Source organism: Bos mutus, chromosome 13 (assembly GCF_027580195.1).
Source record: "Bos mutus isolate GX-2022 chromosome 13, NWIPB_WYAK_1.1, whole genome shotgun sequence".
Taxonomy (NCBI): Eukaryota; Metazoa; Chordata; class Mammalia; order Artiodactyla; family Bovidae; genus Bos; species Bos mutus.
The window spans coordinates 75,364,423-75,376,876 of record NC_091629.1 but is presented as its reverse complement, the minus strand read 5'-3'; the positions used below and the strand labels follow the sequence as shown (position 1 = coordinate 75,376,876).

Sequence of the window (12,454 nt, the reverse complement as noted above, 5' to 3'; positions counted from 1 at the left end):
GTGATGGACAGGGAAGCCTGACATGATGCAGTCTATGGGGTCGCAAAGAGTCAGACATGACTGAGTGACTGAACTGAGCTGAACTGAAAATATAGTTAAGTTACAATGTATTAGTTTAAGGTGTAGAGCAAAGAGATTCTGTTGTACATATGTATGAATAAAAATACACATATTCTTTTCTTTACTTTCTCTTCTATTATAGGTTATTACAATGTATTGAATTGAGTTCCCTGTGCTATACCGCAGACCCCTGTTATTTATCTATTTTATATGTCATCATCATCATATAGCCGCTCAGTCATGTCTGACTCTGTGACCCCATGGTCTGCCAGACTCTTCTGTCCATGGGATTCTCCAGGCAAGAATACTGGAATGGGTTGCCAGTTCCTTCTCAGAAGTCTGTATATGTCAATTCTAAATTCCTAATGTATCCCTCCTGCCTTCCCCTTGACATGTTTTCTTTACATGTGTTTTTTGCCCCCTTGTCAAAAAGAAAGAAAGAAAAAATGTGAAGAAAAGATGAGAAAGAAGGATGGGGGAAAGAAAACACAGGAAATTCAAAAAGAACAGGGATGGAAAGGAAGAAGAGGGGAAAAAGCTGAAAAGGTGGAAGCATCTAAGGTTTAGAAGTTTTACATCAAAATCCTTACTCAGAAATAACTTTGTAGGGTCAACAGAGCTCAGTTAAAATAACACCATGTACTTAATGTGTCTTTCTAAGGTGAGGCAGTCAGACCAGCAGTTACCAGCACTCCTTCTTAGTCTTCTTTCTTTTATATAAATCTAGAAGGAAATAAGCCAACACAGATTTAGCTCCCAAATCTTAGTGGAGCAACCATAGAAGAGAGCAGTCCTCCTCTGAAGACAAAGGCTGGGAGAAATGCAATAAAAATTGTGATCCTGAGACCAGAAAGGAAGGGCACACTTAGTACTTTTAAAAATTTATTTACTTATGATTGGAGGATTAATTGCTTTACAATATTGTGCCAGTTTCTTCCATACATCAGCATGCATCAGCCATAAGTATACACATGTCTCATCCCTCTTGATCTTCCCTCCCACGTCCCACCCCGTCCCACCTCTCTGGGTTGTCACTCTGGTTTGAGTTCCCTGAGTCATACATCAAACTCCCATTGGTGATCTATTTCACATACACTGATATTAGCTCCATCATTTGCCCCAGGTCTCTATGGGAAAGGATACCTTCACAGGCAAAAGCATGGTTGGGAGAAGCATTCTGATCACTTCCTTTGTCTGCCACATCTTCCTAGAGGGGAGACAAACCCTGCCCAAAAGAGCTGAGAACCAGGACATGAGGCTCTGACAACAGGGCTACTTCTGTCTTTTTGTTGTGTTTGCTTGTTTGTGTTCACTGACCCAAGAAACGCGTTTCTTTTCTAAGTGCCTGATGTTGAAGAAGTCTCCATTCAAGAGGACCATGAGGGCAGGCTTGGGAGGACTCACACAGGCTGTAAATAATTAACGTTGTGCAACAATCTGTCTCATCACAAGGCCTTTAGATCTGTCTGGTGACTAGTGCATTGAGAGAATAAGAACCGATAAGTAAACCAGAGCTATCAGGGCTAGGATGCTGCCTCCAACACCTGTGTTCATAACAAACTCCCCCATCAGAGGTTAGCCCACAAAAAAGGTTTTATCTAACTTTATAGCTGGAGAAATCAAGGTAAAAGAGAGAAAACCACTTTCCCAAGGTCACATAATAAAGGTAATGCAGTTATGCATGTTCAGTCACTCAGTCATGTCCGACTCTTTATGACCCTATGGACTGTAGCCTGCCAGCCTCCTCTGCCCATGGAATTCGCCAAGCTAGGCTGCTGGAGTGGGTTGCCATGCTCTCCTCCAGGGGATCTTCCTGATCCAGAGATTGAACCCACATCTTTCTGGATCACTTAGTCCTTCTTGATGTCACTGGTTTTAACCCGGTAGGTTCTGAATGGTTTTCGTTTGCCATTTTTGCATTATGGTTAAGTATATATGATATCAAATTTACCCTTTTAACCACTGTTAAGTGTATAGTTCAGTGGCATAGGGCACATTCATATGGCAATCATCACCACCATTCATGCCCCGACTTTTTCCATCTTCTCCGACGTTAAAAAGAAACTTCCCATCTCTCCTCCCTCTAGCCCCTGCCAACCACTTCTGAACATTCTTTTACAGCAAAAAGAAGTGTTGACTTTGACCTTGGTTTACAACCAGAAATGTAATTAGATGCAGGAGCAGGGTGAGGAAAGGGTAAATGTCAATTTAGCACTGACTGTCTTCGGGAGGAGACACCTGGGGAGTGTACTGTGGTATGTGTGTGTGTGTGTCTTTAAAAGATTCTCCACCTCCCGGCCAGCCTCCTTACCATTTGCCACTGGGTTTTCCAGCCGGCCGGTTGCCTCAATTCAGGCTAGGAGCTGGCTATCTCCTTTGTAGTTCCAGGAGCAGTTTTGTTGCCATGGAGGCCACAATCTGATTTGAGGAATGTAAAGGTAATCCTTTGCTTTTAGTTCCAAAGATCTGCTCCAAAGATAGGCTGTTGCTCTTCCTCTGGAAAACCCTGATTGGTAGCTTTCCTCCAAGCGCTCAGTCTGAAGTGCTTTATCCTATCTCCTCACCAACTTCAAAAACTCAAGCTCTCCCGGGGCCTCTGGAAGGGAGTCTGTGGCCTCCATCGATTTCCCACAAATGGCTGATCCTGGAGGTGGTGCTGTTTACAATGGGACGCCTCATAATCAGAGTGCCGCCGACTGTCACGGGGGAAACTGCTGGAAGAACGGGGTGGTGAAAGAATCCCAGGTAAGAAGCGATCCCTCCCCCTTCATCTGAATGACCGGGACATTTCAATATTTTGCTGTAAAGCTCTTTGAAGCTGTCCTCATTGAAAGTCCTTGGCAGAAAGTGTTTTCCGTGTTTGGACTCTTTGCTTCGGCTCATTTCAAATGCTTGGCTACTAAAAAGTTTAGATATGGGTTAAGGAGGGAATTTCTTCTTTATACAGGAGAGGAAATATGTAGACCCAAGAGCTTTCAACTCCTAATGTACAAACATCCCTCCTAGACTGTTGTTTTCTCTCAAGAGTTTTAGGGAGCACAGTTGCAAAGGCTAAAATTCTTGAGCTGAATTTCAGTCCCTCAGAAAATCACAACAGGCTGCATTCACCATGCTTCAAAAGAAATAAAAAAGGAAGCGAAAGTAAATGCTGCTGAGATTATGTGGAGTGGGTGGCATTTTCCCCTGGTAGAGTAGGAATGTCTCTCTGTTTGAAAGGCGACTTCTTTTCGGTGTTCCGTGGAGCCTTGTCAGAACTCACAGCTTGATTTGGGGCCAAAGTCTTTCTTTGAAATTTGACATCACAAGCATTCCTTTTTATAAGACACTTCAGAAAGCGTGGCTTATTGTTACATGCTGCACACAGGAACCAAACAGACTTTGAATTGTTTTCCCATGTGAGGCTTTAAAAAATTTTTTCACTCCTGCTCTGGCAGAATGTTTGAGGGGAACGTGCTGAGGAGGAGGAGGAGGAACCCAAAAAAGTGTTGTCAGCTTATTCAAAGAGGGAGCCAAGCCGGGTCTGCAAGATACTTGTGAAAACAGTCAGGCAGTCCCCAGCTTCCCACTGGATGCCCAGCCCTCTGCTCTGAGCTGCAGGAGCAGCAGGGTGACCTCACCTGCTTGGGAGCAGATTAGCATAGGCAAACCAGCAGCTTTACTCATGGAAAATGAGAAGCTGAGTGGCAAGGAGCCCACTCGGGAGAACTGGGGGGAAGCGGGGAAAAGTCAGATGGTTCTAAGATCACAGGACAGGTGGGGCTGCTTGGAGGCCAGCTCACGATTCAGTGAATTAAATTCGTGTCCAGTGGGACGAAAGAGGTGGAGAGGGGGAATCGCTCTGGAGTCTGGGTCGTTTGTGAATAGGCTGTAGTCTCCAAAATGCGCTCCTCTCTCAACAAAAGCCCTTACCCTAGCCTTGAAGTGCCTACTAAAACCCTCAGGTCTGGCCTCCTCCAGCTGATTATTCGGTCAGTCAAAAAGTGGATTCGGGTTTCTCCATGCTATCTTCCTGACAAACCCGAATGACCTTATTGGCCCTCCCAACGTAATGTGAAGAGAAAGTATTTAAGTCTCATTATTCACGTGAGGGGGATCATATTAATTCCCACCAATTCTTCATCACTGCATCAATTCAGATCACTACCACTCAGGACTCTCTTTGCCCCTAAAATGACTGTAACACTGGCCCCTGGCCTACTCACCTTCTGAACCATCCCCACCCTGAGGGCAGAAATGCATTTAGGGGATTCCTTCTTTCTGTCCCTACTTTATCTTGGTTCTGTAACCACCCTCTAGTGTCTGAGGCTAGAGACTTAGCTAGATGGTGACGACCACTCCTAAGTAAGAAGAAAAGCCAGAATCCAGAAGGTTTGTTACTAAATGCTCCTACAAGACTGTAAATAACTTTGAATTCACCCACACTTGCCAAGGAGCAGCAGGAAATATTAGGGCAGCCACTGCCTTTTCTAACAGCTCTTTCTGAGGGAAGGAACATCCAGAACCTATTTGCTCAGATATATTTAGGTGTTACTAAGTTGAAATTGGCTTCCACTGAGAGCCTCAATTATGGCTTAAAAAGTATGTTCCAGAAAGAAGAAACCCTGCTGGGTTCTTAGGGCAGTAGGGCAGACGAGGGTCTGTTTTCCCCTCTGTGGTTGTGGGTGTGGTCGCCTTTCCCATCATGATCCTCAGTCACCGGCTTTGGCCCATTTCACTTTGAGGACACCCTAAGCAAACTGAGTCTTGACCAAAAGCCTTGCAGCTTGAACCCAGTCCTCGTAGAACAAACTCACTCTTGGAACCCAGCCACCATGTTTGAAGGAAGCCATTGCAGCTCAGGAGAAGCCCAAGCAGAGAAAGACCAAGTAACCCAGGACAGATGTGGCACCAGCTGGTAGACGGAGTGAGTCAGCTGTCTTAGAAGTGGGTGCCCCAGCCCTGGAGTCTGTCTGTTCCAATTGTACTTCATGGAGTAGAGATGACTTGTCCCTACTGCTGCTAAGTTGCTTCAGTTGTGTCCGACCGTTTGTGATCCCATGGGCTGTAGCCCTCCGCATGCTCCTCTGTCCGTGGGATTCTCCAGGCAAGAATACTGGAGTGGCTTGCCATTTCCTTCTCCATGTCCCCCCGGCCTTGCTCAGATTACAGATTCTTGAGCAAACAAGAATCGTTGTTTTAAGAATGGTGGTGATTTATTAAACCACAATAAACATGTAAACACATGGATATTCTATTTCTTTAAAATGCCTAGAAAAATCATTCTACAGTCTTATTACAACCATTCTCAATGCCTTCAATTTGAGGAAACAGTTTTGCCCATCAATCTTTGGCAAAGATTCCTTTTCCTAACCTTTATATTTTTATTTTGTTTTATTTTGTATTTTGCATAAGGACTTAACGTGAGTGTCTGGCTGGTAAAACCAAACACAATGAACTCATATGACATCAGTGCAAAAGCACAATCGTTTCAGATCAGATCAGATCAGTCGCTCAGTCATTTCCGACTCTTTGCGACCCCATGAATCGCAGCACGCCAGGCCTCCCTGTCCATCACCAACTCCCGGACTTCACTCAGACTCATGTCCATCGAGTCAGTGATGCCATCCAGCCATCTCATCTCCTGTCGTCCCCTTCTCCTCCTGCCCCCAATCCCTCCCAGCATCAGAGTCTTTACCAATGAGTCAACTCTTCGCATGAGGTGGCCAAAGTACTGGAGTTTCAGCTTTAGCATCATTCCTTCCAAAGAAATCCCAGAGCTGATCTCCTTCAGAATGGACTGGTTGGATCTCCTTGCAGTCCAAGGGACTCTCAAGAGTCTTCTCCAACACCACAGTTCAAAAGCATCAATTCTTTGGTGCTCAGCCTTCTTCACAGTCCAACTCTCACATCCATACATGACCACAGGTAAAACCATAACCTTGACTAGACAGATCTTTGTTGGCAAAGTAATGTCTCTGCTTTTGAATATGCTATCTAGGTTGGTCATAACTTTCCTTCCAAGGAGTAAGCGTCTTTTAATTTCATGGCTGCAATCACCATCTGCAGTGATTTTGGAGCCCAGAAAAATAAAGTCTGACACTGTTTCCACTGTTTCCCCATCTATTTCCCATGAGGTGGTGGGACCGGATGCCATGATCTTCGTTTTCTGAATGTTGAGCTGGAAGCCAACTTTTTCACTCTCCACTTTCACTTTCATCAAGAGGCTTTTGAGTTCCTCTTCACTTTCTGCCATGAGGGTGGTGTCATCTGCATATCTGAGGTTATTGCTATTTCTCCCGGCAATCTTGATTCCAGCTTGTGTTTCTTCCAGTCCAGCGTTTCTCATGATGTACTCTGCATGTAAGTTAAATAAACAGGGTGACAATATACAGCCTTGACGAACTCCTTTTCCTATTTGGAACCAGTCTGTTTTTCCATGTCCGGTTTTAACTGTTGCTTCCTGACCTGCATACAAATTTCTCAAGAGGCAGATCAGGTGTTCTGGTATTCCCATCTCTTTCAGAATTTTCCACAGTTTATTGTGATCCACACAGTCAAAGGCTTTGGCATAGTCAATAAAGCAGAAATAGATGTTTTTCTGGAACTGCTTTCTTTTTCCATGATCCAGCAGATGTTGGCAATTTGATCACTGGTTCCTCTGCCTTTTCTAAAACCAGCTTGAACATCTGGAAGTTCACAGTTCACATATTGCTGAAGCCTGGCTTGGAGAATTTTGAACATTACTTTACTAGTGTGTGAGATGAGTGCAATTGTGTGGTAGTTTGAGCATTCTTTGGCATTGCCTTTCTTTGGGATTGGAATGCAAACTGACCTTTTCCAGTCCTGTGGCCACTGCAGAGTTTTCCAAATTTGCTGGCATATTGAGTGCAGCACTTTCACAGCATCATCTTTCAGGATTTGGAATAGCTCAACTGGAATTCCATCACCTCCACTAGCTTTGTTCATAGTGATGCTTTCTAAGGCCCACCTGACTTCACATTCCAGGATGTCTGGCTCTAGGTCAGTGATCACACCATCGTGATTATCTGGGTCATGAAGATCTTTTTTGTACAGTTCTTCTGTGTATTCTTGCCATCTCTTCTTAATATCTTCTGCTTCTGTTAGGTCCATACCATTTCTGTCCTCTATCGAGCTCATCTTTGCATGAAATGTTCCTTTGGTATCTCTGATTTTCTTGAAGAGATCCCTAGTCTTTCCCATTCTGTTGTTTTCCTCTATTTCTTTGCATTGATCGCTGAAGAAGGCTTTCTTATCTCTTCTTGCTATTCTTTGGAACTCTGCATTCAGATGTTTATATCTTTCCTTTTCTCCTTTGCTTTTCGCTTCTCTTGTTTTCACAGCTATTTGTAAGGCCTCCCCAGACAGCCATTTTGCTTTTTTGCATTTCTTTTCCATGGGAATGGTCTTGATCCCTGTCTCCTGGACAATGTCACGAACCTCATTCCATAGTTCATCAGGCACTCTATCTATCAGATCTAGGCCCTTAACTCTATTTCTCACTTCCACTGTATAATCATAAGGGATTTGATTTAGGTCATACCTGAATGGTCTAGTGGTTTTCCCTACTTTCTTCAATTTAAGTCTGAATTTAGCAATAAGGAGTTCATGGTCTGAGCCACAGTCAGCTCCTGGTCTTGTTTTTGCTGACTGTATAGAGCTTCTCCATCTTTGTCTGCAAAGAATATAATCAGTCTGATTTCGGTGTTGACCATCTGGTGATTTCCATGTATAGAGCCTTCTCTTGTGTTGTTGGAAGAGGGTGTTTGTTATGACCAGTGCATTTTCTTGGCAAAACTCTATGTCTTTGCCCAGCTTCATTCCATATTCCAAGGCCAAATTTGCCTGTTACTCCAGGTGTTTCTTGACTTCCTATTTTTGCATTCCAGTCCCCTATAATGAAAAGGACATCTTTTTTGGGTGTTAGTTCTAAAAGGTCTTGTAGGTCTTCATTGACCCGTTCAACTTCAGCTTCTTCAGCATTACTAGTTGGGGCATAGACTTGGATTACTGTGATATTGAATGGTTTGCCTTGGAAACGAACAGAGATCATTCTGTTATTTTTGAGATTGCATCCAAGTACTGCATTTCGGACCCTTTTGTTGACCATGATGGCCACTCCATTTCTTCTGAGGGATTCCTGCCCGCAGTAGTAGATATAATGGTCATCTGAGTTAAATTCACCCATTCCAGTCCATTTCAGTTCGCTGATTCCTAGAATGTCGACATTCACTCTTGCCATCTCTTGTTTGATCACTTCCAATTTGCCTTGATTCATGGACCTGACATTCCAGGTTCCTATGCAATATTGCTCTTTACAGCATCGGACCTTGCTTCTATCACCAGTCACATCCACAGCTGGGTATTGTTTTTGCTTTGGCTCCATCCCTTCATTCTTTCTGGAGTTATTTCTCACTGATCTCCAGTAGCATATTGGGCACCTACTGACCTGCGGAGAAGGCAATGGCACCCTACTCCAGTACTCTTGCCTGGAAAATCCCATGGACAGAGGAGCCTGGTAGGCTGCAGTCCATGGGGTCACTAAGAGTCGGACACGACTGAGCGACTTCACTTCCAATTTTCCCTTTCATGCACGGGAGAAGGAAATGGCAACCCACTCCAGCGTTCTTGCCTGGAAAATCCCAGGGACAGGGGAGCCTCATTGGCTGCCGTCTCTGGGGTCACACAGAGTCGGACACGACTGAAGCAACTTAGCAGTAGCAGCAACTGACCTGGGGAGTTTATCTTTCAGTATCCTATCATTTTGCCTTTTTATACTGTTCATAGGGTTCTCAAGGCAAGAATACTGAAGTGGTTTGCCATTCCCTTCTCCAGTGGACCACATTCTGTCAAATCGGGTTGCCCCACGGGCATGGCTTAGTTTCATTGAGTTAGACAAGGCTGTGGTCCTAGTGTGATTAGATTGACTAGTTTTCTGTGAGTATGGTTTCAGTGTATTTGCCCTCTGATGCCCTCTTGCAACACCCACCTTCTTGGGTTTCTCTTACCTTGGGCGTGCGGTATCTTTTCACAGCTGCTCCAGCAAAGCGCAGCCATTGCTCCTTACCTTGGACGAGGGGTATCTCCTCACCGCCGCCCTTCCTGACCTTCAATGTGGGATACCTCCTCTAGGCCCTCCTGCGCCCGCACAGCCATGGCTCCTTGGACGTGGGGTTGGTCCTCCTGGCCACCGCCCCTGACCTCGGGCGTGGGGTTGCTCCTCCTGGCCACCACCCCTGGCCTCATGCTGTCAAATCCAAAGTGTAATCATTCAACCTGAGGAGGTCTGTAACTTGCTGCCTTATCTAAGAAATAGCAGGCAAAGAAGGATGCATGCGTTCAGGTTTAGCTGTTTTGTTGATTGAAAGAATATATATTTTAAAGTATATTTCATATCTTCCAATTATAAATTAATTTTATCTATTGGTTAAAGTTTCCTAGAAAATGATTCTCTTTAGAAACACAAGTAGATTGACATTAACCTAATTATTCTCAAGGAATCCACTCCAGTTATTTTGAAATACACTTGTTTTAATCTTCCTACTAAGTATTGTCATCTCTCTTAGTTGGCCTGAACTAATGTTTTAATGAAATTCTAAAGTATCCTAACCCATAAATTCATGTGAGAAGTTGTTGCCACCATATTACTGATAGAAAGTCATAGGGCCATTCATTCACCAATTAAACATTTGGAAACAAACACTATGAGCAGGGCTCAGAGAAGTATTCAAAACTCTTCTCCATAATCTACTTCATCCATCACAATTCTCTCTAAATAATGCTTCACTCAAAAGCTTTCCACATTGCAGATCGTTTGATTACAGCAGAGGTTGAGATGACAAATACCCAGCAGGCTGGCAAGGCCCGGGGTGGACAATAGAAAGAGGTCAGCATGGGTTAAGGCTTCCCAGGTGGCTCAGCAGTAAAGAGTCTGCCTGCCAAGCAGGAGACACAGGATCAATATCTGGATCGGCAAGATCCCCTGGAGAAGGGAAGAGCAACCCAATCCAGTATTCTTGCTTGGAAAATCCCACAGGCAGAGGAGCCTGGCAGGTTGCAGCCCATGGGGTTGCAAAGAGTCCGACATGACTCAGCAACTAAACAACAGTAACAAAGCACGGGTTTGCCCAAGTAGAGCAAAGCAACTCAGGTAACAACAACAGCAACTACTCAGGACGCTGTTGTGTTGACAGATGTTATGATTTTCAAAAGAAGCTGGAAATCCAGATGGGGGAGGAGGGGAAGAGAATATCCTAATTTTTAAGGATTGTCATTTAATCCTTCAAAAGGCCAGTAGTGTAGATTTCAAGGAGACATTGCTACCAGCCACAAGTCTGTAATCTCTGAACTAGTGTTTAGTCACTAAGTTCTGTCCAACTCTTTGTGACCCCATGGACTATAGCCCACTAGACTCCTGCATCCATGGGATTTTCCCCACAAGAATACTAGAGTGGGTTGCCATTTCCTTCTTCAGGGGATCTTCCAGAGCCAGGGATTGAAACTGCATCTCCCACATCTCCAGCATTGCAGGCAGACTCTTTACCGCTGAGCCACCAGGGAAGTCCCTCTGATGAGAAAAATAAGAGGTCCTAAATAGAGTGATTCAGGGAACTTGGGTCTTCTTAATTTAGACTGATTTTATATATTTTTAAAAGCAATAGGTGTATCTTACTTCTTAATTTTCTTGACTTGTTATATTAACACATATTCCTGGAGTGTGCAAGTTTGAGGAACAACTCTGACTCCACCATGTATACTGGGTTTCCCAGACTGACCCTGATTTCAAGTAATAGATGTCAAGAAGTCACAGAACTGACACCATTTTACTGCTCAATCTTCCTCTCTCAAACTTCATAGGAAGTGACATACAAACTTTTTGTTAGATAGTGCACTCATATATCTTGGTGACCATTATTATTCTCTGGCTATGATATAACTGGGTCTTCAAAAGTTGCCCAGGAAAACGGCTATGTGTAAATATGATTATCCTGTCAACTACAAGTTATACCTGACTGTTCTTTCCCTGCCATGTAGAGCTTATCCTTTGGAAAGTCAAGGATCCTTTGGGATATTTTCTGTATTGCAGAATTTTCCATGTAGAAGGCTCATGTGTTCCTAGACTTTCTCGGGTCCCCAGATTAAGAACCTTAACTCTCACACCCCGATCAGAAAAACCAACAAACCCGTCTTTCCAGAGAAGACAGGGTAAAGGGATTCATAAATTGATTTACCAAGGAGGAAAAAACAAAAACAAAAACAAAAACCACACAAACACAAAGAGTGAAGCCAAAGTGATTCAACAAGACCACCTGTTATTAATCTATTTAAAAACTTTATATTAGAATTTTGTACCCCACTTTTTAATACTATTTTCATATTTCTTTTACTATAAAACTACATTTATATCCCGCCTTACAACCTTGAGTAAAAATGAACTCTCCAGGGAGATACTTCTTTTCTGGTGGCTTTTCACAACCCAGCAGCCCTCAGGATTTCCCAGGGAACCCCTTAAGGAAGAATGATAGCAGGAAAACGAGCTTTGACCTCAGCTAGAATTCAGAGAAGGCAATGGCACCCCACTCCAGTACTCTTGCCTGGAAATCCCATGGACGGAGGAGCCTGGTAGGCTGCAGTCCATGGGGTCTCGAAGAGTCGGACACGACTGAGCGACTTCACTTTCAATTTTCACTTTCATGCATTGGAGAAGGAAATGGCAACCCACTCCAGTGTTCTTGCCTGGAGAATCCCAGGGACGGGGGAGCCTGGTGGGCTGCCGTCTATGGGGTCGCCCAGAGTCGGACACAACTGAAGCGACTTAGCAGCAGCAGCAGCATTGGGTTTGAGTCCTAGTTTGCCCCTTACTAGCCGTGCCTCATCGGAAAAGTCGCTTCATGTCTCTGATCCATACCTCATAAGGCAATGCTGAAGATTTGATGAGATAGTGTATTCTAGGCTCTCAGTAACTCTCACATGTGTAGTCGACAATAAACGGTAGCTTTTATCTCTGGAAGTTAGCCTGCAGCTATCTCTTACTCCTCTACTGCTATTTTAAGAATGTTCAATACAATGCCTGGCATGTAACAGAGGCTCAAAAAATGATAGTTTTATGCCTTGAATTCCCTTATCCAGTGGTGGCTTTATTTTACTTGGTCTGTCGGCAGCACTTGACACAAATAATCATTCCTCCTCCTTCAATCACTTTGCTCTCTTGGCTTCCAGGTATGACCCTCTTATACCACCAGCTCTTCCTTTGCAGTGTCTATTCCTGGCTTTACTCATCTCCTTGACCTTTAAACAGTGGAGTGACCCAAGGCTCAGTCCTTGTACCCCTTCTCTTTCCTAACTGTAAATACCTCCTGATTGGACCTTGCCCCATCACTATACGAACATCACTATC

The 12,454-nt window shown here is 44.1% G+C and overlaps 1 protein-coding gene across 1 annotated transcript in view; it reads left to right on the top strand.

Moving 5' to 3' along the window:
• Positions 1 to 2,361: 2,361 nt before the first annotated feature.
• Positions 2,362 to 12,454, top strand: part of SPTLC3 (serine palmitoyltransferase long chain base subunit 3) — a 158,434-nt gene continuing 148,341 nt past the window's right edge. The window contains exon 1 of the mRNA XM_014476477.2: positions 2,362 to 2,805. Coding sequence (XP_014331963.2) covers positions 2,695 to 2,805 — 111 coding nt within the window. The 5' untranslated portion in view covers positions 2,362 to 2,694. The remainder of the gene's footprint in view (positions 2,806 to 12,454) is intronic.